Here is a 27,823-nt window from a genome sequence, read left to right as displayed (position 1 = left end):
TTTCAAAGTAACAATTGATACTATATAGTTAGGTTAGTATTTCTTACCTGCATATTTGAACTTTTAAAATATATGTGAGTTTCTTAGAAGTAGCTATGTAACGTAGGGGCACGAGGGCTCATTACTATAGACATTTTTATTGAATTTTATTCTATGTTTAGACAAGTTAATTAAGAATTATTATAACCTAACCCTTGCAAAACTGTCTTCCAATTACTAATTCAAAGTCTTTAATTGGAAATCTTCCCGACTAAGACTTCAAACATATCGAGTCTTCTCGTACACTTTTGGTTCTAGAAAGAGCATTAACGTAAATTTTTAAATAAGGAAATATCATATACTGGCGTGTGTTGGAACGTCGAAATTAGACACCTCAATTCAAAATCCCTGTTATATATAAAGAGTCCCTTATTAGAGACATGTAAAGTAATATGGAACCTGCGAGTAGTAGGCCCCCGCGTTTGCGCGAATTGACCTTGAACTCATTTTAGTGACGTCATAGGTCAAAGGTCAATGACCTTGGCCCGGGGTCAATGACCTAGGGGTACCTAGGACCACCCCCTCTAAATTTTGGCAGGGGTACCTTGGCCCACCCCCTAAATTTTGGCAGAGGTGCCTAGAACCACCCCCCTTAAATTTTGGAAATTGCCAAATTTAAAAATTGGGTATGGTAGCCTAGGACCATAGTATGTACCTCTATCAGTATTGGGTGTCTATGTCTTTCCCTTTCATGGGTAAAAAATTGCCAAAAATTCAAATTTCGGGGGTTTTTGACCTAATTTATCCCCTTTGATGAGGTGTTATTACCCTATATAGTTATATGGGCGTATACAGGGGTCCATTACCTTTCATAAGACATGGGTATATTAATGCACCCCTTGAAAAATTTGGGAGGGGTACGTTGGCCCACCCCTTAAATTTTGGAAATTGACCAATTTCAACATTGGGTATTATAGTACCGGACCCTAATATGTATCATGATAAATTTGGGTGGTCCACCTCGTTCCCTTCTAGGGGTACAAAATTGCCAAATATATAAACGTAAGCAATACGTTATACCACGTGTTTGGTTTTTGACCTAATTTATCCCCTTTGATGAGGTGTTATTACCCTATATAGTTATATGGGCGTATACAGGGGTCCATTACCTTTCATAAGACATGGGTATATTAATGCACCCCTTGAAAAATTTGGGAAGGGTACCTTGGCCCACCCCTTAAATTTTGGAAATTGACCAATTTCAACATTGGGTATTATAGTACAGGCCCCTAATATGTATTATAATAAATTTGGGTGGTCCACCTCATTTCCTTCTAGGGGTACAAAATTGCCAAAAATATAAACGTAAGCAATACGTTATACCACGTGTTTGGTTTTTGGCTCAATTTATCCCCTTTGATGAGGTGTTATTACCTTATATGGTTATATGGTCATGTATAGGGGTCCATTCCCTTTCATAAGATATGGGTATATTTGTGCACCCCTTGAAAAATTTGGGAGGGGCACCTTGCCCACCCCTTAAATTTTGGAAATTGACCAATTTAAACATTTGGTATTATAGTACTGCACCCTAACATGTATTATGATAAATTTGGGTGGTCCACCTTGTTCCCTTCTAGGGGTACAAATTTGCCAAAATATAAACGTAAGCAATACGTTGTACCACGTGTTTGGTATTTTGGCCCAATTTATTTCCTTGGATGAAGTCCTATTACCTTATATGGTTATGTATAGGGGTCTATTCCCTATCATAAGACATAGGTACATTTGTGCACCCCGGGAGGGGTACCTTGGCCCACACCTTAAATTTTGGAAATTGATCATTTTATATATTTGGTATTATAGTACTGGACCCTAACATGTATTATGATAAATTTGGGTGGTCCACCTCGTTTCCTTCTAGGGGTACAAAATTGCCAAAATATAAACGTAAGCAATACGTTATACCACGTGTTTGGTTTTTGACCTAATTTATTCCTTTGGATGAGGTCCTATTACCTTATATGGTAATGTATAGGTGTTCATTCCCTATCATAAGACATAGGTACATTGATGCACCCCGGGAGGGGATTCGGTATCATAGTACATGACTCAACATGTATCATGATAAATTTGGGTGGTCCACATCGTTCTCTTTTAGGGGTACAAAATTGCTAAAATATAAACATAAGCAATATGTTGTACCATGTGTTTGGTTTTTGGCCCAATTTCTTCCCTTTGATGAGGTTTTATTACCTTATATGGTCATGTATATAGGTTCATTTCATATCATAAGACATGAGTACATTGATGCATCCTTTAAAAATTTGGGAGGGGTATCTTGGCTCATCCACTCGGTTTTAGAAATTGTTTAATATAAGCATTTGGTATCATAGTACAGGTCTCCAATATGCACCACTATAAATTTGGATGGTCCACATCGTTCCCTTTTCATAGGTAAAGAACTACCAAAAATCAAATTTCGGAGGTTATTGACCCCAATTTAGCATGTTATATGGTTTATTACCTTTATATGTTTATGTTCCCTTTTAAATTTGGGAATTATCAAATAACAAAATTCGGTAAACGTTTTTTAGGGCCCATTGTAGATGTTGATGTTCCTCTTATGGCCAAATATTCAAATTTTAAATGTTATTGACCGGCTTTATTATTGAATAAGTACAGGATTTATTACTTTTTTCATAAGACACAGGTGTATTTGTGTACCAATCTTAAATTTTGGAAGGGATACATTTCTTATTGTCGTATCAATAATTGGTAATTGGATAGTATCTCATTCATTGGTTAAATCATTATGATCACGTGATCGGTTATTGACCTATGATGGGATTAGGAGTTCAGGACATTGGTACATTGAAACTTTGTAGGATAATTTGATAATGCGTCATTGGTTTTGATTATTCCCGCCAAATATAAACGTAAGCAAGACGTTGTGCCACGTGATTGTCCTTGATGAGGTAGTGTACAGGGATTCATTTCCTTTGTTGTGGTACTTCTTAAGTTTGAGTACACACACACTTCTAGAAAACAGTTGGTTCTACTCAGGTAAACAATTGACGGACATTATTGACATTATTGAACATATAATGATATGATTAACTCTAAGACTTAGGTATATCAAGAGAAGTATTCTTTAAATTTGGGAATGGTGATCAACAGAATTTTAACATAAGGTGCGAAATTTGAAACAATACATTGAACTTTAGTCACAGCTCATAGTCTAAGATCATTGGTGGTGATTGATTTGAAATCTGATAGCTAACCTTATTGAATCTTATGACTCATAGACGAAAGGCAATACATGCTACAACACTGGCAAAGTTATTGTTAATGCAATTTGATTGGTTGATCACTATCTGTCGTGCAATCTGATTGGTTGATCACTATCTTTCGTGCAATCTGATTGGTTGATGATTTTCAAATCTTTGCTGTATTCAGTTTTAAGTTTTGTTTAACATTTAAAAATCTTGGTTTCGTTCAACATTTTACACTCACTGATAAATATGATCAAAACCGTTTATTTGTTAATCGAATAGTTAAAAACCGGATAAAGTTTGACGGTTAACCGTGAAACGTAAAATTTTTTTAGTTTGAAATTTTTTTGCTTGAAAATTTTGTTTAAAATTTTCGTTTGAAATTTTTGTTTGAAATTTTTTCTCGTTTGAAATTTTTTGTTTGAAAATTTTTGTTCGAAAATTTTGTTTAAAATTTTTTGTTTAAAATTTTTCGTTTCCAAATTTTTTGTTTGAAATTTTTTGTTTCAAAATGTTTTCGTTTGAAATTTTTTGTTTGAATTTTTTTTCGTTTCAAAATTTTGTTTCAAAGATTTTTTGTTCTAAATTTTTGTTTCAAAGTTTGAGTTGATATTTTTAAAAGTTTGTGCACTCATTAGTAAAGAACTGGAACTGTTTAGAACAAAAACCTTTGACAACATGTGGTGCAATAGTACACGTCAGAACCTGGGGTTGTACTTGAAATGAAAAAACACAATTCATTGAAATGGATGATTTTATTACACTCCACATACATCCATACCAGATAGTGGTTCTGGATATTGTCGATACAATGTATTTTGAACTTCTTGCACTAGTTTGTCTTTAGCATATAATTTTAATTCCAGTTGAAGTCTTTTAAGGTCTATTGCGATATCAATTGGTGGAAACTCAATGTCCATTTGATCACAAATAAACTGTTTATCAATACAGGTATGCACCCACGAACGATGTTGACAACCATCACAATATCTAGATACATGTTGTACAATATGCATAACACATTTTTCAAAATAGTACTTTTTCAGGAATATACTAGTTTTGTTGCACACTTCCACTGCATGTTTCACACACTGAAATACGCTGATGAATTTGTTCCATTCAGTTTGTGTTAGATACACCATGTTGCGAGGGACATGGAATGTACTCTTTTTACGTAACAGCACCATCTTCTCTTCGAGGACTGTACGCAGCACCACTTCATGATTTGAGCCTAATGATTTGACTATGGTCACATTTAGCTCATCATGAAAATAATCGTTCATTTGGTCGATTCGTGAACATAATATTTGCCATTCTTCACAGGTCAGTTGTACACCAAATTGTTGTGCTTTGCCCAATCGAATCACAGGTTCAAATGTTCTAGCACTGATACCAATCATCACATGTTTTGTTTGAAATATATTTATTGGATAATAGCTTGCGAAGATGAACTCTTTATCGTTAGAAGTACACATCTTTCCTCCTGAAAAGCACTTGCTCAAATGATTTCGTGGGATGACACTGTATTTGCTGGTTTATAGTTATTGCTGACGTCATTGGTAAGGAATGTGCTGACGTTTGAATTCATGATTTCATCACAGTTGCTGACGTCATGCCGACCAACCAAATTCATACAACTACAGCTGACGTCATTGGAATGTGCTGATTCATGATTTCATCACAATGGCTGACGAATCTGGCTGTGTACTAAATTCAAGTTGATGACTTCGACCCAAAAATCCTTTGTAACATAAAGATACAGATCCAGTATTTAAGAAACGCAGCAGTTCTTCTTGTTTTGATGCTTCCATGGGTAAATATCTTGCTGGTAAAATTATATTCTTATCATTTTCAAGCTTCACTACGATTCTTAATCCAAACTTTGTAGGGATCATTTGGCTAGCTAAGATTCTATAAGGTACATTCTGTTGTAAATCAGTAATCTTGGTAAATGATTTCATCACATCACGTGTGTTTAGAAACTGCAGACAAGTAGCCATGATGATGTTATCATGAATACTAACTTGAACGATACTTATATATGATGCAAAACTGATGACGTTGCATTATCATTTTCTGACGTGTACTATTGCACCATATGTTGTCAAAGGTTTTTGCTCTAAACAGTTCCGGTTCTTTACTAATGAGTGCACAAACTTTTAAAAATGTCAACTCAAACTTTGAAACAAAAATTTAGAACAAAAAATCTTTGAAACAAAATTTTGAAACGAAAAAAAATTCAAACAAAAAATTTCAAACGAAAACATTTTGAAACAAAAAATTTCAAACAAAAAATTTGGAAACGAAAAATTTTAAACAAAAAATTTTAAACAAAATTTTCGAACAAAAATTTTCAAACAAAAAATTTCAAACGAGAAAAAATTTCAAACAAAAATTTCAAACGAAAATTTTAAACAAAATTTTCAAGCAAAAAAATTTCAAACTAAAAAAATTTTACGTTTCACGGTTAACCGTCAAACTTTATCCGGTTTTTAACTATTCGATTAACAAATAAACGGTTTTGATCATATTTATCAGTGAGTGTAAAATGTTGAACGAAACCAAGATTTTTAAATGTTAAACAAAACTTAAAACTGAATACAGCAAAGATTTGAAAATCATCAACCAATCAGATTGCACGAAAGATAGTGATCAACCAATCAGATTGCACGACAGATAGTGATCAACCAATCAAATTGCATTAACAATAACTTTGCCAGTGTTGTAGCATGTATTGCCTTTCGTCTATGAGTCATAAGATTCAATAAGGTTAGCTATCAGATTTCAAATCAATCACCACCAATGATCTTAGACTATGAGCTGTGACTAAAGTTCAATGTATTGTTTCAAATTTCGCACCTTATGTTAAAATTCTGTTGATCACCATTCCCAAATTTAAAGAATACTTCTCTTGATATACCTAAGTCTTAGAGTTAATCATATCATTATATGTTCAATAATGTCAATAATGTCCGTCAATTGTTTACCTGAGTAGAACCAACTGTTTTCTAGAAGTGTGTGTGTACTCAAACTTAAGAAGTACCACAACAAAGGAAATGAATCCCTGTACACTACCTCATCAAGGACAATCACGTGGCACAACGTCTTGCTTACGTTTATATTTGGCGGGAATAATCAAAACCAATGACGCATTATCAAATTATCCTACAAAGTTTCAATGTACCAATGTCCTGAACTCCTAATCCCATCATAGGTCAATAACCGATCACGTGATCATAATGATTTAACCAATGAATGAGATACTATCCAATTACCAATTATTGATACGACAATAAGAAATGTATCCCTTCCAAAATTTAAGATTGGTACACAAATACACCTGTGTCTTATGAAAAAAGTAATAAATCCTGTACTTATTCAATAATAAAGCCGGTCAATAACATTTAAAATTTGAATATTTGGCCATAAGAGGAACATCAACATCTACAATGGGCCCTAAAAAACGTTTACCGAATTTTGTTATTTGATAATTCCCAAATTTAAAAGGGAACATAAACATATAAAGGTAATAAACCATATAACATGCTAAATTGGGGTCAATAACCTCCGAAATTTGATTTTTGGTAGTTCTTTACCTATAAAAAGGGAACGATGTGGACCATCCAAATTTATAGTGGTGCATATTGGAGACCTGTACTATGATACCAAATGCTTATATTAAACAATTTCTAAAACCGAGTGGATGAGCCAAGATACCCCTCCCAAATTTTTAAAGGATGCATCAATGTACTCATGTCTTATGATATGAAATGAACCTATATACATGACCATATAAGGTAATAAAACCTCATCAAAGGGAAGAAATTGGGCCAAAAACCAAACACATGGTACAACATATTGCTTATGTTTATATTTTAGCAATTTTGTACCCCTAAAAGAGAACGATGTGGACCACCCAAATTTATCATGATACATGTTGAGTCATGTACTATGATACCGAATCCCCTCCCGGGGTGCATCAATGTACCTATGTCTTATGATAGGGAATGAACACCTATACATTACCATATAAGGTAATAGGACCTCATCCAAAGGAATAAATTAGGTCAAAAACCAAACACGTGGTATAACGTATTGCTTACGTTTATATTTTGGCAATTTTGTACCCCTAGAAGGAAACGAGGTGGACCACCCAAATTTATCATAATACATGTTAGGGTCCAGTACTATAATACCAAATATATAAAATGATCAATTTCCAAAATTTAAGGTGTGGGCCAAGGTACCCCTCCCGGGGTGCACAAATGTACCTATGTCTTATGATAGGGAATAGACCCCTATACATAACCATATAAGGTAATAGGACTTCATCCAAGGAAATAAATTGGGCCAAAATACCAAACACGTGGTACAACGTATTGCTTACGTTTATATTTTGGCAAATTTGTACCCCTAGAAGGGAACAAGGTGGACCACCCAAATTTATCATAATACATGTTAGGGTGCAGTACTATAATACCAAATGTTTAAATTGGTCAATTTCCAAAATTTAAGGGGTGGGCCAAGGTGCCCCTCCCAAATTTTTCAAGGGGTGCACAAATATACCCATATCTTATGAAAGGGAATGGACCCCTATACATGACCATATAACCATATAAGGTAATAACACCTCATCAAAGGGGATAAATTGAGCCAAAAACCAAACACGTGGTATAACGTATTGCTTACGTTTATATTTTTGGCAATTTTGTACCCCTAGAAGGAAATGAGGTGGACCACCCAAATTTATTATAATACATATTAGGGGCCTGTATTATAATACCCAATGTTGAAATTGGTCAATTTCCAAAATTTAAGGGGTGGGCCAAGGTACCCTTCCCAAATTTTTCAAGGGGTGCATTAATATACCCATGTCTTATGAAAGGTAATGGACCCCTGTATACGCCCATATAACTATATAGGGTAATAACACCTCATCAAAGGGGATAAATTAGGTCAAAAACCAAACACGTGGTATAACGTATTGCTTACGTTTATATATTTGGCAATTTTGTACCCCTAGAAGGGAACGAGGTGGACCACCCAAATTTATCATGATACATATTAGGGTCCGGTACTATAATACCCAATGTTGAAATTGGTCAATTTCCAAAATTTAAGGGGTGGGCCAACGTACCCCTCCCAAATTTTTCAAGGGGTGCATTAATATACCCATGTCTTATGAAAGGTAATGGACCCCTGTATACGCCCATATAACTATATAGGGTAATAACACCTCATCAAAGGGGATAAATTAGGTCAAAAACCCCCGAAATTTGAATTTTTGGCAATTTTTTACCCATGAAAGGGAAAGACATAGACACCCAATACTGATAGAGGTACATACTATGGTCCTAGGCTACCATACCCAATTTTTAAATTTGGCAATTTCCAAAATTTAAGGGGGGTGGTTCTAGGCACCCCTGCCAAAATTTAGGGGGTGGGCCAAGGTACCCCTGCCAAAATTTAGAGGGGGTGGTCCTAGGTACCCCTAGGTCATTGACCCCGGGCCGAGGTCATTGACCTTTGACCATGTTCTGACGTGTATTATTGCACCACAATGTTGCCAGAGATTTTTGTTTAAACAGTTCCGGTTCTTTACTAATGAGTGCACAAACTTTTAAAAATGTCAAATCAAACCTTGAAACAAAAATTTCAAACAAAAATTTCAAAACAAAAATTTCAAAGAAAATTTTGAAACAAAAATTTCAAAACAAAACATTTCAAAAAAATTTTGAAACAAAAATTTCAAACAAAATTTTGAAACATAAATTTCAAACAAAATTCTGAAACAAAAAATTCAAACACAAATTTGAAACAAGAGTTTTCAAACAAAAAAGTTTCAAACAAAAAATTTTCAAACTAAAAAATTTTACGTTTCACGGTTAACCGTCAAACTTTATCCGGTTTTTTAACTATTCGATTAACAAATAAACGGTTTTGATCATATTTATCAGTGAGTGCAAAATGTTGAACGAAACCAAGATTTTTAAATGTTAAACAAAACTTAAAACTGAATGCAGCAAAGATTTGAAAATCAGCAACCAATCAGATTGCACGAAAGATAGTGATCAACCAATGAAATTGCATCAACAATAACTTTGCCAGTGTTGTAGCATATATTCCCTTAAGACTATGAGTCATAAGATTCAATAAGGTTAGCTATGTATCCCTGTACACTACCTCATCAAGGTCAATCACGTGGTACATCGTATTCCTTACGTTTATACTTGGCTGTACTAATCAATACCAATGACGCATTCTCAAATTATCCTACAAAGTTTAAATGTACCAATGTCCTGGACTCCTAATCCCATCATAGGTCAATAACTGATCACGTGATCGTACTCATATTTCACAATGATTTACCCAAAGAACAATTACCAATTATTGATATGACAATAACAAATGTACCCCTCCCAAAATTTAAGATTGGTACACAAATACACCTGTGTCTTATGAAAAAGTAATAAATCCTGTACTTATTCAATAATAAAGCCGGTCAATAACCTTTAAATTTTGAATATTTGGCCATAAGAGGAACACCAATGGGTCCTAGAAAACATTTACCGAATTTTGTTATTTGATAATTCCCAAATTTAAAAGAGAACATAAACATATAGAGGTAATAAACCATATAACGTATTAAATAGGGATCAATAACCTCCGAAATTTGATGTTTGGTAGTTCTTTACCCATGAAAGGGAACGATGTGGACCATCCAATTTTATAGTGGTACATATTGAAGACCTGTACGAAGATACCAAATGCTTATATTAATCAATTTCTAAAACTGAGTGGATGAGTCAAGATACCCCTCCCAAATTTTTTAAAGGGTGCATCAATATACCCATGTCTTATAATAGGGAATGGACCAATATACATAACCATATAATCATATAAGGTAATAGGACCTCATCCAAGGGGATAAATTGAACCAAAATACCAAACACGTGGTTGTAGTAAAATTTGGCAATTTTTTTTTTTACTCATGAAAGGGAACAAGGTGAACTACCCAAATTTATCATAATACATGTTAGGGTCCAGTACTATAATACCAAATATATAAAATGAGCAATTTCCAAAATTTAAGGGGGGTGGTCCTATGTACCCCTCCCAAAACTTTTAAAGAGTGCACAAATGTACCTATGTCTTATGATAGGTAATGGACCCCTATACATGACCATATAACCATATAAGGTAATAGGACCTCATCCAAGAGGATAAATTGGGCCAAAAGACCAAACACGTGGTTGTACTAAAATTTGGCAACTTCGTACCCCTAAAAGGGAACGAGGTGGAACACCCAAATTTATCATAATAATACATGTTAAGGTCCGGTACTATAATACCAAATATATAAAATGGTCAATTTCCAAAATTTAAGGGGTGGGCCAAAGTACCCCTCCCAAAAATTTTAAAGAGTGCACAAATGTACCTATGTCTTATGATAGGTAATGGACCCCTATACATAACCATATAACCATATAAGGTAATAGGACCTCATCCAAGAGGATAAATTGGGCCAAAAGACCAAACACGTGGTTGTACTAAAATTTGGCAATTTCGTACCCCTAAAAGGGAACGAGGTGGAACACCCAAATTTATCATAATAATACATGTTAAGGTCCGGTACTATAATACCAAATGTTTAATTGGGCAATTTCCAAAATTCAAGGGGTGGGCCAAAGTACCCCTCCCAAATTTTTAAAGGAGTGTACAAATGTACCTATGTCTTATGAAAGGTAATGGACCCCTATACATGACCATATAACCATATAAGGTAATAACACCTCATCAAAGGTGATAAATTAGGTCAAAAGACCAAACACGTGGTTGTACTAAAATTTAGCAATTTTTACCCATGAAAGGGAACAAGATGGACCACCCAAATTTATCACGATACATGTTGAGGCATGTACTATGATACCGAATGCTCAAATTGGGCAATTTCTAAAATTGAAGGGGTGGGCCAAGGTACCCCTCCCGGGGTGCACCAATATATCCATGTCTTATGAAAGGTAATAGACTCCTGTATACACTCATATAAACATATAAGGTAATAGGAACTCATCCAAGGGGATAAATTAGGTCAAAACCAAACACGTGGTTGTACTAAAATTTGGCAATTTGGTACCCATGAAAGGGAACGAGGTGGACCATCCAAATTTATCATAATACATATTAGGGTCCTATACTATAATACCAAATGTTTAAATTGGGCAATTTCCAAAATTTAAGGGGTGGGCCAAGGTACCCCTCCCAAATTTTTCAATGGGTGCATTAATATACCCATGTCTTATGAAAGGTAATGGACCCCTGTATACGCCCATATAACTATATAGGGTAATAACACATCATCCAAGGGGATACATTAGGTCAAAAACCTCCGAAATGTAAATTTTAGGCAATTTTTTACCCATGAAAGGGAACGACATTGACCCCCAATACTGATAGAGGTACATACTGTGGTCCTAGGCTACCATACCAAATTTTTAGATTTGGCAATTTCCAAAATTGAAGGGGTGGGCCAAGGTACCCCTCCCAAATTTTTCAAGGGGTGCACAAATATACCCATATCTTATGAAATGGAATGGACCCCTGTATACGCCCATATAACCATATAGGGTAATAACACCTCATCAAAGGGGATAAATTGAGCCAAAAACCAAACACGTGGTTGTACTAAAATTTGGCAATTTTGTACCCCTAGAAGGAAATGAGGTGGACCACCCAAATTTATCATAATAGATATTAGGGTCCTGTACTATAATACCCAATGTTTAAATTGGGCAATCTCCAAAATTGAAGGGGTGGGCCAAGGTACCCCTCCCAAAAATTTCAAGGGGTGCATTAATATACCCATGTCTTATGAAAGGTAATGGACCCCTGTATACGCCCATATAACTATATAAGGTAATAACACCTCATCCAAGGGGATAAATTAGGTCAAAAACCTCCGAAATTTGAATTTTTGGCAATTTTTTACCCATAAAAGGGAACGACATAGACACCCAATACTGATAGAGGTACATACTATGGTCTTAGGCTACCATACCAAATTTTTAGATTTGGCAATTTCCAAAATTTAAGGGGGGTGGTCCTATGTACCCCTGCCAAAATTTAGGGGGTGGGCCATGGTACCCCTGCCAAAATTTAGAGGGGGTGGTCCTAGGTACCCCTAGGTCATTGACCCCGGGCCAAGGTCATTGACCTTTGACCTATGACGTCACAAAAATTTTTGCTGACTCGGCGAGCCATAACGGGACCACTACTACTCTGCGTATTGCAAATAATTATATCAATGCAGATTTATTAAATAATATTCGTAATTGACACCTAGAATGAAATTAAATTATTACTACGAGTATTATTTCCATAATTATTAATAACCCAACTTGCGACAACATGAAGCAGAATTGTTTAAATTAAAATAACTTTAGTTCTTTATTAGTACCAAAATCAATAATGTTACTATTTATTTATCAACTATAGTCATTTTTAAGTCTGTTCTCTATTTTCACTATAACTTTTGAATTTTATGAGTACCGACTATTTAATATCTGAATAAACACATTTAAAAAACACTAAGAATGACAAGAGGAGAAATTAAATCAATTACAGCATGTAAACATAGCAGAGCGATAACTAAATTGAAAACAAACACTTTAAACGAAATTCTATTGTGTGTCTCCATAAATAGAAAGGAAAACTCAAGTGATAAGAATATGCATTTGCAGTGTTAAAGTATACATTCTGATTTGAGCAAATAAATATAATTTCTTTCGAAAAGGGTGTGTGAAAATTAAGCTTATATAATTAAATGCTTCTACCGTATGAAAGATTATATATGCCAACTGTTAATACTAGCTAACTGATACAAATGAAACCCGTACTGTCTGCTCTTTAGCCCTACACTTAGAAAAAGTCTTCCTTTGTGTCTGAGAAATCGTTTTTATGTGAGCACCGATAACAGGTCTCCTTAAGAGTGAGAGTTTGAAATTATCATTCATGAAAAATGGGTGAAAGTAAAGGAAGTTGTTTAATTCTCAATCCCATGGGCGGCGATTAGGGGGGGGCAAAGGGGGGCAGTTGCCCCCCCACTTTTTTGAAGTGACCCACTAATGAATACAGTTTCATTTGGAAATGTAAAATTTTCGTATGTATTACTGGTTCATAGGGGAAAAAATAGTTCCATATAATATTTGCATTTTCGTGAGTTCGTATTGGTTGTCTTACCGTGGAGTTAAGAAAGCTACAGGAATTGCGTTTTAATTGCCACAGAAAACGGTTCAAAAATTAACCTATTGGAGCGCAACAATTCCAGCGTACTTTCATTTCTTCTTACAAAGATTCGATATGCTAATCAAGCTCTTTGAAACTAACTGAGAGAACATTTCGCAAAAAAATAAAAATAAAAGTAAAAAAGGTCTTTCACAAGTTATTCTTTAATTACACAAAAATTGATAGTTCCTAAAATGTATTTTCTTCTTTCTAATAGTATGGAATATTGATTACAAAGAGAGTTGATTTTGAGTTTAACGTGCCTTTCAGCAGCGAGGCTATATGAAAAAGGACCTCCAAACCACATGAGCTTCCACCGGGAATCGAACCCATGTATTCCATTCCAAATGATTAAAAGGAGAGTAATAAACAACTTCTACCTTTTCCATTGTTTTCCAGTGTAATATACGAGTGAAGTGGCGTGTTTAGGGGTGTACTAGTGTACATACAATTAAATTTAGTGAATTCGACATAATTCTAAGTTTTTGGATTATTTTGTAAAACTGGAGTGTGGAGTATTTCTAAGTTTTGTTAAGTTTTGATGTATTTCAAGAAAGTGAAAACTGCACCTAATGGCAACGAACATTTTTCGGAAGCTGCAAAAATATTTCTTTAAATGTCGTAGCATATGTTTGTGGCATTTACTGTCTTTCTAAGAGTAATAACATACATTTAATAGTATATGTGGAATTAAAGATGTAAGTTGTACATTAATCCCTGGTTTAAATATAATTTTGCGAAACAAACCTCATTATTCATTACTATGATTAATATTATTCTTTCTATTTATTTGTTTTGCAATTTATTAAATAATCTGATTACACAATTTTCCAGATTGAATTTTAAGATGTTCATGAGCAAGGAATCAAATTTCTTCTTACACCTTCGTTGTTTAAGAATACAAAGGGCTAGTATCTACTTGCGTTGCTCTTGTTAATTTACTTAGTAAAATATGAAATACGATATACAGTATTTTAACTGAAAAAGATAGTATCCTATTAGTTATACAACCTTTCGTCAAACAATGTGCAACCAGGAAAATGAACATTGATATACAAATATTTGTGTCTTGCCCCCCCACTTTTAACCTCCAATCGCCGCCACTGCTCAATTCTATATTGTTGTTTTCCTTATGAATGACAATTACTAAATCTCGTGCATAGATAACAAACAATTTGTCGAATTTACGAAAGAAGTTTTAACAGTGCAATAATATGGCCATACGTTCACGAAATAATTTTTTTTAGCATCCTGACAAAATTGAGATGGTTGTACGATTTATATTTGACCAATTTCAAAGATATTCAACTTACTATAATCATCGCAATCTTTACCGATGGTACTGCAGGCACATAGCAGTGTAGACATCAAAGTATCTACCTCTAAAAGCTACCATGAAACGCATGTATGTCCATTTAATCCCTCTTCTTCCTGCATGTTTTCATATGCTCAATCAGGTACGGAGTCGTTGATATTCTAGATGTCGATTAAACTGTGAAAAAGTTCAGAGTTACATTGGGTTGGCGTCAGGACTTCTTACCAATAATACAGACATCCGTTTCCTGCTCAATATCATGATAAAACCAAGGGATGATCGAGCAAAATGGCTGGACGCTTTGTCCATGTAGAACAACTCTGCTGGCATCACCAATGTACAGTTGTTGAATCCAAGCCGAGTAGTGTCATAATAGGTTCCCTCAACTATTTTGCATTCACAATCACATTTTTTATCACTCTCACGTAATAACAACTATCCATCATATCTGAATCATATGAGGACCTTAAATCCACTTGGGAAATTCCCTTGAAAGTGGCGAAGAAAGCTGTTGCAATCCCTAGTATTGCTGTAACAAATACACCAGCGCCAGAATATCCAACCAGGATTGAGATTGATGGATGTTTAATTCACTATCATGACTGATATTTGGACCCAGGTAGGTACTTTCCAAACAGTTTACTGGAGCTCGTTTTTGGTTCAGTAACCTAACGTCGTAGGAAGTTATTAACCTTTTCCTATGAACGTGCCACAGGTCAAGACGGAGATTGCTGATAGAAGAAAGAGTCAAATTTAATATTCGTCCATCTTATGCTGCGGTTATGCGTTCTCGAGGCTTGTCATCTGTAATGTTAATGCTCATATATATATATATATATATATATATATATATATATATATATATATATATATATATATATTGTGGCAGAGCTCATATTTTATGCTTAACTTTCATATACAGTTTATAAAATTCATTTTATTAAAGATTTTATTTTTGTTTTGGTTAAGGATTGAAGAACAAAAACACGGAAATAATTAATATCAGTATAAGAAATCACATGAATGTAATTGTTAGTAAAATTCATAAGCTTGTATTGTCAGCTATTCTAAATAACATCTTAGCAAATTGTTCTTCGTCTGAGAATTCAGGAACCGAATTCTACAAATGTGTAAACGAGAACAATTAACAGAATTTTATGGTCATACATTTGTAAAATTATTGTCAACACCAGACACATTCACGGGTATGTAGAAATTGCCAAGAATCATGAGACAAAGCATTCCAAGTGTAGCCAGTTGTTGATTGCAATGAGGAAACAACCTCGTTTCATCAAGAAAGGAGAACACGCGCTTCTGACGTCATGCGACTGTGGCGAATTCCGTGGTACAGAAGTTTGAACAAAAACTGAAGGAAGATAGGTCTGGAGATCAGAAGGTGTGATCAGAAGTGATCAGAAGTGAAGATCAGGAGTCGAGTAGTCGAGTTGATCTGAGAGAAGAGAAGAGAATCGATGTGACTGATCCTAAGTCACATAAACTACTTCGTTAAGTGAACGAACATTAGAGTTATACATATAACGTATAATAGATGTGGAGTTCTATCACATCAGAATCACCGATGACAACAACGTAGGTTCCACACAATCGAGGTACAAACCACGAGTCTGCAGTACAGAGATATCAACCCAGGCGATATCTCTCAACCTGAGGCCAATCACGGAGAGACCACCAAGGACCACCACAGAAGGACCAGCTGAATTGAATTCCAGAGGTATGTGTTACTTTAAAGTCAGTAATCAACAGCTCAATGCTTGGTTTGCGATGCTCAATCTGGCGAAACATCTAAATACCCGTAACTAACGACATAACATTTTACACTTGCACATTTCCTATAAGAAATACAAACATCTTTTATTAATTTATTTCTGAGTCGTGATTTTACGATAAAATTCCCATAAGATTATGTACGGTAAATTAACCTCTTGCATAAACGTAGAAAACGTTCCCACTCATTTCAGATGGTGAGTGGAAGATAACTTCATCAGTTCACTGTTTCATCCTAGTATTTTTAGACCCGAACTGAGGAGGTTGTCAATATATATATATATATATATATATATATATATATATATATATATATATATATATATATATATATATGTAAACAAAAATTACGAAAAACTCAAGTGGCCTATAATATGTTACTTAAGACAACCAGTTTCATAATCATATTATTTAACATATTTTGTAGGAATTGTTTGGCAGATGATTCCAGTATTGGATATATACCAGCAGTTGATTTACAATATACAAAGGAACTTCATGATAAATATTCAGATCTACCATTGCCTCCAGAAAATTCTATAAATAACAAGAAACTTCCGAAATTATTAACAACACTTTACGATAAAGAGAAATATATTTTACGTTATCAAAACCTAAAGTTCATAGCATCACAAGGTCCTAACTAAAAGAGATACATAAAATATTAGAATGGTTAAGAAAATGTGTTGATTTCAATGCAAAAGCTCGATCACAAGTAAAGGATGATTATGAAAATGATTTTTACAAGCTAGCAAATAATACAGCTTTTAGCAAGAAAGGAGAATATAATAAAAAAGAAGATATAAGAATAGCACATAAAAAAATTGTGGAAAAATAATTGCGAAACTTCCTTTTAAAGATAGAACGATATTTTCTGAAAATCAAGCTGCTATTCATATGCATAAAACTAAAATCTCTTTTAACAAGATTATCTACATTGGAATGTCAGTTCGAGATATACATATCTCATATCTGTCTGGATCATTTCCATTACAATGTGTTAAAGAAAAGAAATAAAGATAAAGTGAAATTATTAATAAATGATACTAATTCTAATATGGCGCATGTTGAAACAATAATATATATATATATATATATATATATATATATATATATATATATATATATATATATATATATATATATATATATATATATATATATATATGAAGATATGAAAAATATGTATGAGCATTTACATACATCTGATTACAAAGACGATAATGAATATTGGTTGAAACAGCTTAACAAACAATATTAGGAAATTTTAAAGATGAGCTTAAAGATGTTGTAACAGAGAAGGTCGTAGGTCTTAAATAAAAATGTATACAACTAAGCAAAAGGAGGAAAGCGATATTAAAGAAGGTGAAAAAGGAAGATCAAATAATAAAAGCAAAATAAATAGAATCAAACTTTGCTAAATGAGAAATATCTTTCAAGGATTATCAAGATTTTGTGTTGCAAGATAAGGAAGTATACAAAATACAAAATACAATTTAAAGTGAAAAGCATAATGCATATTCAGTAGTAGAAAATAAACTAACATTAAGCTCGTACGATAACAAAAGATATACTGTATATATATATATATATATATATATATATATATATATATATATATATATATATATTAGAGGATGGGATACATACTCTAGTTTGGGATCATTATAGGGTAGATTTAAAGAAAGAAATAATGTAAGTAAAAGGCTAATTGTAACTGCGGTGACTATTAGCCTTTACTTACATTATTTCTTATTATTATCACCTCTCACAATATAGTGATAATTAAAGGAAGAAAATTTAATAACAAAGATAAATGAATATGATAATATCACTTTAAGGAAAAAGCGAATAAAGAACAAAAGATATAAATTAAATATATTGTTTAGATATAAGTATTTTGATGTAAATAGACATAAGGTGTTTTAAGGTTGATTTTCATAAAGTACTATAAAGAGATTACAATGATAGAAGTTAATTAAGCGCTAAAAGTATCAAAACTAGCAAATTCATAGTGAGAGCAGAAAAGATTAATTTCTTCATTAATGTTAAATGATATGTTTTCATTTTTACAAGCTTTACAACGATAAAAACGATTTAAACCAACGAAATGTTCAGAAAATATACTCTCTAAAATATGTACTTCTTTATTAAAATAAAAATAACTCATAATAATTCCCATAACGTAACGCATAGAGTAATAATATAGTATTCAGTGACGTAACATTCTCTCTCAGACGTTCATTAGCATATAAATGTTCATATTAATGTAAGTAATACTGACATCATAGTATCAAATTATTGATGTACAATTTTAATTGTTGCTTTTTTTTTATATGTACAATTTGAACATTTCATTGTTTCACCATATTATATATTAGATATATAAAACGATTCGTAAATCGAAACAATCCAGTTTTTAAATTACAATTCGATACTTGTAAAAGATTAAGTAAAAGAGAGATAATATATATGTACATATTATCACTGCATACTATTCAGTATAGATTAATTATAAAAGAAAAACTTCTTCTAATGATTTTGCAGGAGGTAATGTACCTAAAATGGAAGCCACATTTCCTCGCTGAACTGCTATGCTGATACGTTGTATCAGAAAAGTAGAAGCCCGCTTGTCACCAGTAAGGTGTGCTATACGTTGGCCTACTTCTTTGATGAAATTGAGCCCTTCGAGACCCCAAATGCCGCTCGATTCAATGGCTACGGGCACGAACATGTATCTATTGAGCAGATCTTTATATTTTCTTCTTTTCTCGCATTCTCTTCGGGCTGCAATAGCTCCTTCTCGAGATGAAGAAAGAGTCAAATTAGATGACGCGAAAGTGTCAGAGCATGTGAAATCCCAGAGAAGAATCCTCCCCCTCTTCCATGGTACCAGCGTCATGCCATCTGGTCTTTTGCCATCAGATCTGTTACACCCCACAGGTTCACGGACAGATGGAACTTCCGCCGATGTGAGTGCTCTCCAGATAATGTCATTCACGTTCGAATGCCTCACATGTCTTCCGGAGCTACTTATACAAGACAGACCATGTAGACCATTCTGCTTGACTGATGCACCACATTTAGAGCAGTTGTGTGATTCACAGATGTCTACTCCTAGGCGAAGTGCAACTGCAATACGAAAACTTTCGTTTGGAAGGTGCAGTCCTAGGGTGTGTGAAGGTAATGCCTTTCTAAAAGAAATTGTAAAATATTTGAAACAATTTAGAGAATGAATAATTTCATTTAGTCTATTGCTTACCCAACGCAAATCACAAATTGTATAAACTAAAAATTTATGTGAATATTTCTCATGATCTTTATATACAACACAACAACCATGGTATGGATTAACTTTCTTAATTAGCATAATGATTTACATTTATTATTTCAAAAAATGTTTAACTTCACTTATATGTATTTTTGTATTGAAAAATCTTCATTTTGAGTTCTTATGATGTAAGTGTCTTAAAATTCTCATTAATTACATTCCGTTTCTTAATGCTGTTTACGCTAGGATAATTTAAGCGTAGTAAGTTTCATATAATGTATTTTGAATACAAAAGACTTAAAAACGGAAAGTATGCTGAAATTGGTAATATTTACACTACTAAGGACGTCAAGATAAATGATCCACCCAGCATATACATACATTCTTTTATATTATAATCTAATATAAATAAAATAAAGAGTTTGTTTCTGTGTCCATTTGTCTGCGTCTGTGCGGCCTGGGGACCAGACGGGGGTCACCCGTGGGGGGGGATTCCGAGACATGTAAAAATAATCTAAAATGACTGATATTAAGGTCAAATCCATGGTTTTCGTGGTCGCTGAGCTCAATGCTGAAACTCAAGATCGTGGTCACTTTTATATTTAGCCCCCATCAGCTAAGGAACGGGAGCCATAATAAAGGGGATCATCGAGACATGTAAAAATAATCCACAATGACCGATATTAGTGTTAAATCAATAGTTTTCACGGTTGCTGAAATCAATGGTGATACTCCGACAGGCGTTGACTTCCTAATATAGCTCCATCAGCTGGGCCGAGAGGCGTTGTTTTTTGGAAATTGGAACCAAGGAATCATAGGGGGCGTTTACCAAGATATGTAAAAGTAGTAGAAAGTGACAAATATTTGTGTTGAATCCATATTTATCGGGGTCGCTCAGATGTATAGTGTCACCCCCGATAGTGTTTACGTTTAAATTCAGTCCTCATCGGCAATCCCAATGAAAACACATCTACGTTGTTGGATATACATACACACAAAATAGATCAAATTTTGGAAATGTTCTTTCGTTGTTCAGTTTGTTTATATTGATATTTTATCTGATCCGTGCGAAGAACGGGCATAATAGCTGGTAAACGGTAAAGGAGAATCAGAAATAAGTGAAAAATGACGTACATAAATACAAGTCCCTTTCTTTGTTTAAATTGCTTATAAAATAAAAGCAAATTACTTGCAAGTACAAAATGTTATCTGACCTCTAATAGCCTCCCCTCCCATATTTGTCATGCAACCATTTCCTCTTCCAAACGCTATTCGTCACACTGATTATGATCGGGTATTCAGTTACTATAACTTTGATTATCTGCAATCTTAACAGATGAATGGTGTCTTGTTTCAGAACTTCACTCTTAAGTCAAAAACATGTATTTCTGTGTTGAAATATATTGTCCTGTATTCTTCATTACTAGGAATGAGAGAACCGCACACTCACCAATATAAATGCGTAATGTTCTCTACACCGTGTTCATATCTCTTTATAAAAGTAATAATAATGAACTAGTAAAACTAGTTTTAAAATGGTAAATGTGCTATTGAGGTATTGAAATTTGTTAATACCAGGAGCGATTCCCAACTGCATACGGCAAATAGTTTTCGTACTATTTTGGGAAGTAATTCAACCTACGAAGAAATTCTTTCTTCTGAAAGTGTTAGAGACCGCCCTACAACCTACAGAATGTCTAGTTGACACCCTGATCCAATACTTTATGGTTAGATGCTATTTGTCGTTGTTGTATTCTGGGATATGGGACATGTCAATATTGGACAGCATAGCACAAAATTGCCTTCTTGGCTGTTCGGTACACCATCAAATTACTAGATACACGAAAAACAACTCAACTAGGGGTGCAAAATTATTTGATCCTGCTTTTTGGAGAAAAAGAGGGCTTTAATTGATGTCACATCAGTGATGAAAATTCCCCGGCAAATTTTCCGATTCATAAAAGCATACTCCACCTATTCCTACATCGTTGTTTAGCCGAGATGGGATATGCAAAATGTTCTTCTATATTTTCCGAAAAAAATTTGTTTTAAACAAATATCAGTGATCAAGTAACAATTCCTTATTAAACATAAAATTGATTGACTTCATGTATAGAAATGTTAAGAAATAAAAGATCGTTTAAAAAGAATACAAATATTCATTGCTCAGCTTCTTAAATTTCTTTCATTATTTAATTGGAAGAACAACTACACAAAACAGCTTCCTTATTAGTTATATTTCACTTTCTCTTCTGAATCAATATATGAATAAATAAATGTTTATTTCCGGAAAATGGTTAGTATTTTTTTCATGAGTTACTTAAAATCGAATTTTGGGTAGTCAAAAATTTAAACTAGGCACTTTAAATTATGTCTACTTATTTATAAATGTTGCAGCATGTAAATCTAGAAAAGTAATAAAGCTATGAGAAAACTTCGTCTTACGGCTATTAAACTTACGAAATATAATTTTGTAAGATCAAAGGTGGATTCTGAGGGAAGAACGCATAGAAGTTTTTGAAACATTTTGAAGAAATGAAGGATCGTTAGATTTTCACTTCATCAAACTTTTTAAGTTAATATTTATTACCAATAAATATTACTTCTCAACAACGAAAAATGAAGAATCGTTTGTTTTTCACTTCATCAAACTTTTTAATACAATATTTATTACCAATAAATTTTACTTCTAAGCAACGATGTACGAATAAGTGGAGTATGTTTTTATGAATCGGAAAGTATTCATCACTTTTAATAAGTTTAAATTTTAAATAATAGAATGGGATATTTGTACTCTACGAACTCAATGTTTGTTCTCTGCACTTTACACACACACACACACACACACACACACGTACACACACACACACACACACACACACACACACACACACACACACGCACACACACAGAGAGAGAGAGAGAGAGAGAGAGATTTGAATTCACTTGATTTTGAGTTTAACGCCCCTTTCAGCAGCGAAGCTATATGAGACGGTACCAGCTGAATAACGTGGAATCCGAACTACATGAGCTCTCGCCGAGAATCGAAGCCAGGTCTCCCCTGGCAAAGGTGCGTATGCTAACCGCTTAGCTATGAAGGAGCTCACAGAGAGAGAGAGAGAACCACTATGTAAAGTTTTATTTGCCAATTTGAAATATTAGAAAATTTTCTGCTTCCCAAAAGCTAATTAGAAACTTATAATTTGTTGCTAACTTTCGTCTACAGAAATTCAGTTTTGTAGCTCAATGTGCAGTTAAAAATAGTGGAAAATTTTCCACTTAACATCCAAAATTGTCCGGCTTATGAAACGTTCTTTCCACTTGTGTCTACATCATAATGAAAATTTTCCAATCTACAAAAATTCCTTTCACTTATTTCTACAGAGCAATAAAACTTTCCGATTCACAAAAAGTTGTTTTAGTTTTTGCTTCAAAACGATGAAAATTTTCCGACTCATAAAAAGTTCTTCATTGTTTCCATAGAAGACATAACATATTTCGATTCATGAAAAATTGTTTCACTTCTTCCTACATAGTACTGAAAATTGTGTGAGCCATGAAAATTTTCAGATTCTTTAAACGATCTTTCACTTTTAACATTTCTATACATGAATTCAAACAATTTTATGATTTCTGAGGAATTGTTACTTGATTACTGATATATTTAGAACTAAAAAATATAGCGCAAAATTTTCCACCTCACATCACTATGTCACACATGAATAATAGGTGTTTCTTAGCCTCACGCAACCTTTCCAAGTTCGTAAGTAATGGACAATTTCAGATGTTTTTGTTGAATGAGGTTCTTCTTTATGATGCAACACCAACAGCTACAAACCTGGTGTGCAAATACTTCGTCTGGCACCAGGTCTTCAATTCAAATATCGTATGTCCGAAAACTTACTTGTATTCATTTGTTCAGAGTTTCAAGTACAATAATCTGGTTTTCCATAAATTAAATGGACATCTATAAGTTCATGTGAAGATTGATTCCACACGTTTGATCATAAGGAACGCCATTAACACGCTATACAACCTGTTGAAGGACGTGCTAGGATGTGCACTGTTGCTCGTATATTGTTTCACATACTAATCCAAACATAACATTGCAAAGCATTTGTTTCGAGCAGGAAATATAAGCAGTCAAAGTGAGTTGTGAAAAATTGTGCAGTCAGATGTAATGAATCTCTAAATATCGTCGATAATTTAATGAATAATTTCGATAATCTCACGTAAAATTTAGCAGGATGCATCGACAGGAGAAGAAGCGCAATGAATACTACAACTTCTTACTCGTTGAAATGCGATAGGCACTTCCATGGGGCTTGCGATAGGCACTTCCAATTTAGTTATTCAATTTCATAGTATTTGTACTTCTATTTAAACCATCTACTATCTGTATAAATTTCACCCAAAACGTTAAAGCACCTTGTATGTCTAATTTCCTGTTTAATAACATTTAATTCCAAGAAACATTTAATATCTTATAAATTCATTATTTTTATCTATATTACAGATTTGTTAGCGGTTTGGGCATTGTTGGTATTCCGGCAGAAATATATTTATATGGAATGTTTGTTATTTACAATGTAATTTCTATAATTATATCAGGAATTGCTATTCATTTTCTATATCTTCCAGTATTTTACTCCTTGCAGACTATATCATCTTATCAGGTGAGTTACGTTACATTATTATTTACCACAAATATTTTGGAACAAAAGCGAAATTAATCTAAAAAAAATAATACTAATCAGAGTAAGAATATAACATTGCTTTTAGTAGAAGATTGAAACAGACACATTCTAAATAGCTACTAGAACTCGGCGACGTTGAGTGGAAGAACAGGATTTATGGACAGTTCATCCAAGTTTAGTACATCATGAGCTGAATTTTTAAAATTTTCCTTAATGCACATTTTGCTTTGTAATGCTTTTCCGTTGCTCTTCGCACGCCTCAGTTCTTATTGACGGCATTGACACAGAGAAAGCCCTCAGGTATATTGAATGAAATTTCTTCTAAATCTAAAGTGCTATTGCTTGTACATGTTTTAGTTGTCAAGGTAAAGGGTGCTCTATACCACCAACAAATTATTCCTAAGGGCGCCATTGAAGGATGTATCACGATAATTTAAAGTGTTGGCAAAGCCTAAAGTGGGTATTAATCAGAATAAAGCCACTTGCGAATAGCTCTCTTCGTCGACAGATAAATGGCATTGAATAAATGCTTTCGGAAAACAACCCTGGTAATTTCATCAAACAGCAAGTCAGAAACTGAATCAAGCCAAATAAATCGAGAATGCTAATTGGAAATCTGAAAACTGTTTGCAGGTAGCTCTTATATTTCTCAAGAATAGTACGTTTTAGACGACAAGTGTATACCATAAGGAACACCAAATATATGCATATCTTACTTTCCCTATGCATGTCTCTAGAGAACAAAATCTTTAAATTATTATTAAATGTATTTTAGCTCACGCTAAATGCCTGAAATTAGACAATGCAAGACAACACATTGTAGCAAGCTCTTTAATATTTTCCCTTCTTAGATGCTATGTGTTATATTCTTAGCTCGAAACACAGTTTGACTAAACGGCGGATAATTCTCTTCGGAGGCACAACATTAGCTTTGATTAGTTCTTGTTCTGGCAGATTATGAACAAACTGATCACTTCCCCCATCTAATATTGAAAGGTGGTAATTTTTAAAATGTCTAGTTATCTAATTTTTAGCATATTATAAAGTTTTAGATTAAATTATGTACTTACAGCTATTCAAATATGAAAAAACAGAGTAACTGCATTTACAGTTTTCTCGTAGCCGATGATAACTCACTCAAGAGAAAATGTCCTATTGAGAATGTATCAGAAGAGAATACACGGAGTTGATAAAGTACTTGTAATTTACAAGGGCCCTTCATTAATCTAGTTACTTTTGGACCAAGAGAGCGACAATAGAATCAAATAAACGTAGAACCAGCTAGAGGACACGCACATAAGCACGCTTGCAATGAACAGACTGACATTTGAAGATTGTAGGTACTGTACATGCAGAAGAGCGTTATGTATTAGAAAAAACTTGGTCTGAGCTGGAGTTGAATCAAGGACCAGGAGCACGAAAGGTTTTCTGTCTACTACGGAGCAACCGCGGATCTCAATAAAACAGTTGAATTGAGTTGATTTTGAGTTTAACGTCCCTTTCAGCATCGAGTCTATATGAGACGGGACCTACTTATTAACATGAAATCCGAAAAAAACACCGGAAACTCAATGAGAGAAGTAAAGAGCCGAGTAGTTATAGGCTACCACGTTATGTCAGGAGCTGAGATAAGGAAACAGTGTGTAATTAAACGCAGCAGAGGAAAGGGTATAAGCTATGTTCATTTATTTTTCACAAAGTAGTGTACGGGAACCATACATTCAGTAAGAGGAAACGCTAACTAGTGACCATGTCGAGGACCATCTCTTAATCCTAGCTAGGAGAGAGGTGTGTTCCAAACTGATAATAGGGGAAAAGACTGAATAGTAGCGTTAATGGACAGGAACTAGCACACGAAAAATCACGTCATAAGGTACAAATTGTTTCACCACCACATTTGGTGCGAGTCGGTCGGAAACATAAGTAAAACTTTGTCTTGTGCACCAAACCGGGGGCTTTTGGCTACAGTGAGAACCCGAAATTTTGAAAAAGAGCCAAAATTCACATCATATGGTATAAGAAAAAGCTTAACGGGGTTTGGTGCGGCAGGATGCCCAAAACTAAAAACTGGTCCGTAAGACAAGGTTTTCGGGGCATTTCTGCATAAGACAAGATTCAGAATTCGAAAAAGGGCCAAAATTTATGTCGTAAGGTACAAGAAAATTTCTTTCGCCGTCTTGTTTATTTCCATGCACCTATCACTAAACACTTCTTTAGTAAAAAAAAAATGGGCGCCAAATTCTCTTAATACAAGATTTTTTTTTGAAGAAAGGCTAAAAATTATGTCATAAGGTGCAATGAAAAACTTAACGGGGTTTGGTGCGGAAGGATCATTTCAGAGTCTGGATGTTCACATATACTATGTAAAAGTGGAGTTCTTGCACAAAATTCTATCAAAGAATTCGTTTCTGACAGATACTTCAATAGATACAAATGTCTCCATCCTATTTTTGCACTAGCATTACAAATTCAACATATCAAATATTTCCTCAATCGCTCTAATACAGAGATTCCGCCTGGATTTGAGGTCTATTTGATGAATATCTATCATAATAGAGATTTTTATACAGCAAATAAATACCCATAAGAAATTAAAGAATTTCTTGCTGAATATGAAGTATTCTGCAACGCTAAACGCACATTTGGGCATGGTTGCAAAGCACAATCTGTTTTCATGTACATAGATTACGTAAATCTATACCTTAAAATGTCAAGAGCTGTAAGAATGAATGATTTAGACCTCTTTACGTTCTGTCTGCCAATGATGACAATCTCTTTTTTTGGCGCGCAAGACAAAGGTTTTCTTGTGTTTCCAGCCTACCTGCACCAGAACTGGGGATGAAACAATTTGTAGCTTATAACCTTCTTTCTTATCATTGTCTCGTTTCTTATAATTTTGTTAATAGCTTTGAAATTTGAACTAAAACCTAAATCCTCTTCTATTATAACACCTCTAAACTCATCTATAAATTTTCGCAACACTTTTTGTTCACTACCTTCAGACCATAAAAATTATTTTTACAATCAGCTGTGTTTAAATACTTAACATATCTTTATATATATGAATCTTCTTTTGTATATGAGCTATTACAGAATCAGTATCACACATTAACAGGTTTACTTTCTTTAGAAAACTTGTAATAGAAGTAATAGAAATAGATCTTAGGTATATCTATAACATAGATAGGCGTTTTAAAAATTAATTTCAGTTTTGTAC

General features: G+C 33.9%; 1 protein-coding gene across 4 annotated transcripts in view; it reads left to right on the top strand.

Moving 5' to 3' along the window:
* The window catches only part of LOC145668509 (sodium-coupled monocarboxylate transporter 1-like), a 252,034-nt gene that overhangs the window by 144,028 nt on the left and 80,183 nt on the right, over positions 1–27,823 (top strand). For 3 of the 4 annotated variants that reach the window (XM_081736476.1, XM_081736478.1, XM_081736477.1), the window contains exon 3: positions 24,426–24,585. The exons of the other annotated variant lie outside the window; for it this stretch is intronic. In XM_081736476.1, the coding sequence (XP_081592602.1) occupies positions 24,426–24,585 (160 nt within the window). The remainder of the gene's footprint in view (positions 1–24,425; positions 24,586–27,823) is intronic. 4 annotated transcript variants of the gene reach the window in all.

Source organism: Thermobia domestica, chromosome 13, assembly GCF_964235325.1.
Source record: "Thermobia domestica chromosome 13, izTheDome1.hap1.1, whole genome shotgun sequence".
Lineage (NCBI taxonomy): Eukaryota > Metazoa > Arthropoda > Insecta > Zygentoma > Lepismatidae > Thermobia > Thermobia domestica.
Note: the sequence above shows the minus strand (reverse complement) of the source record. Positions and strands in the feature narration are given on the sequence as shown.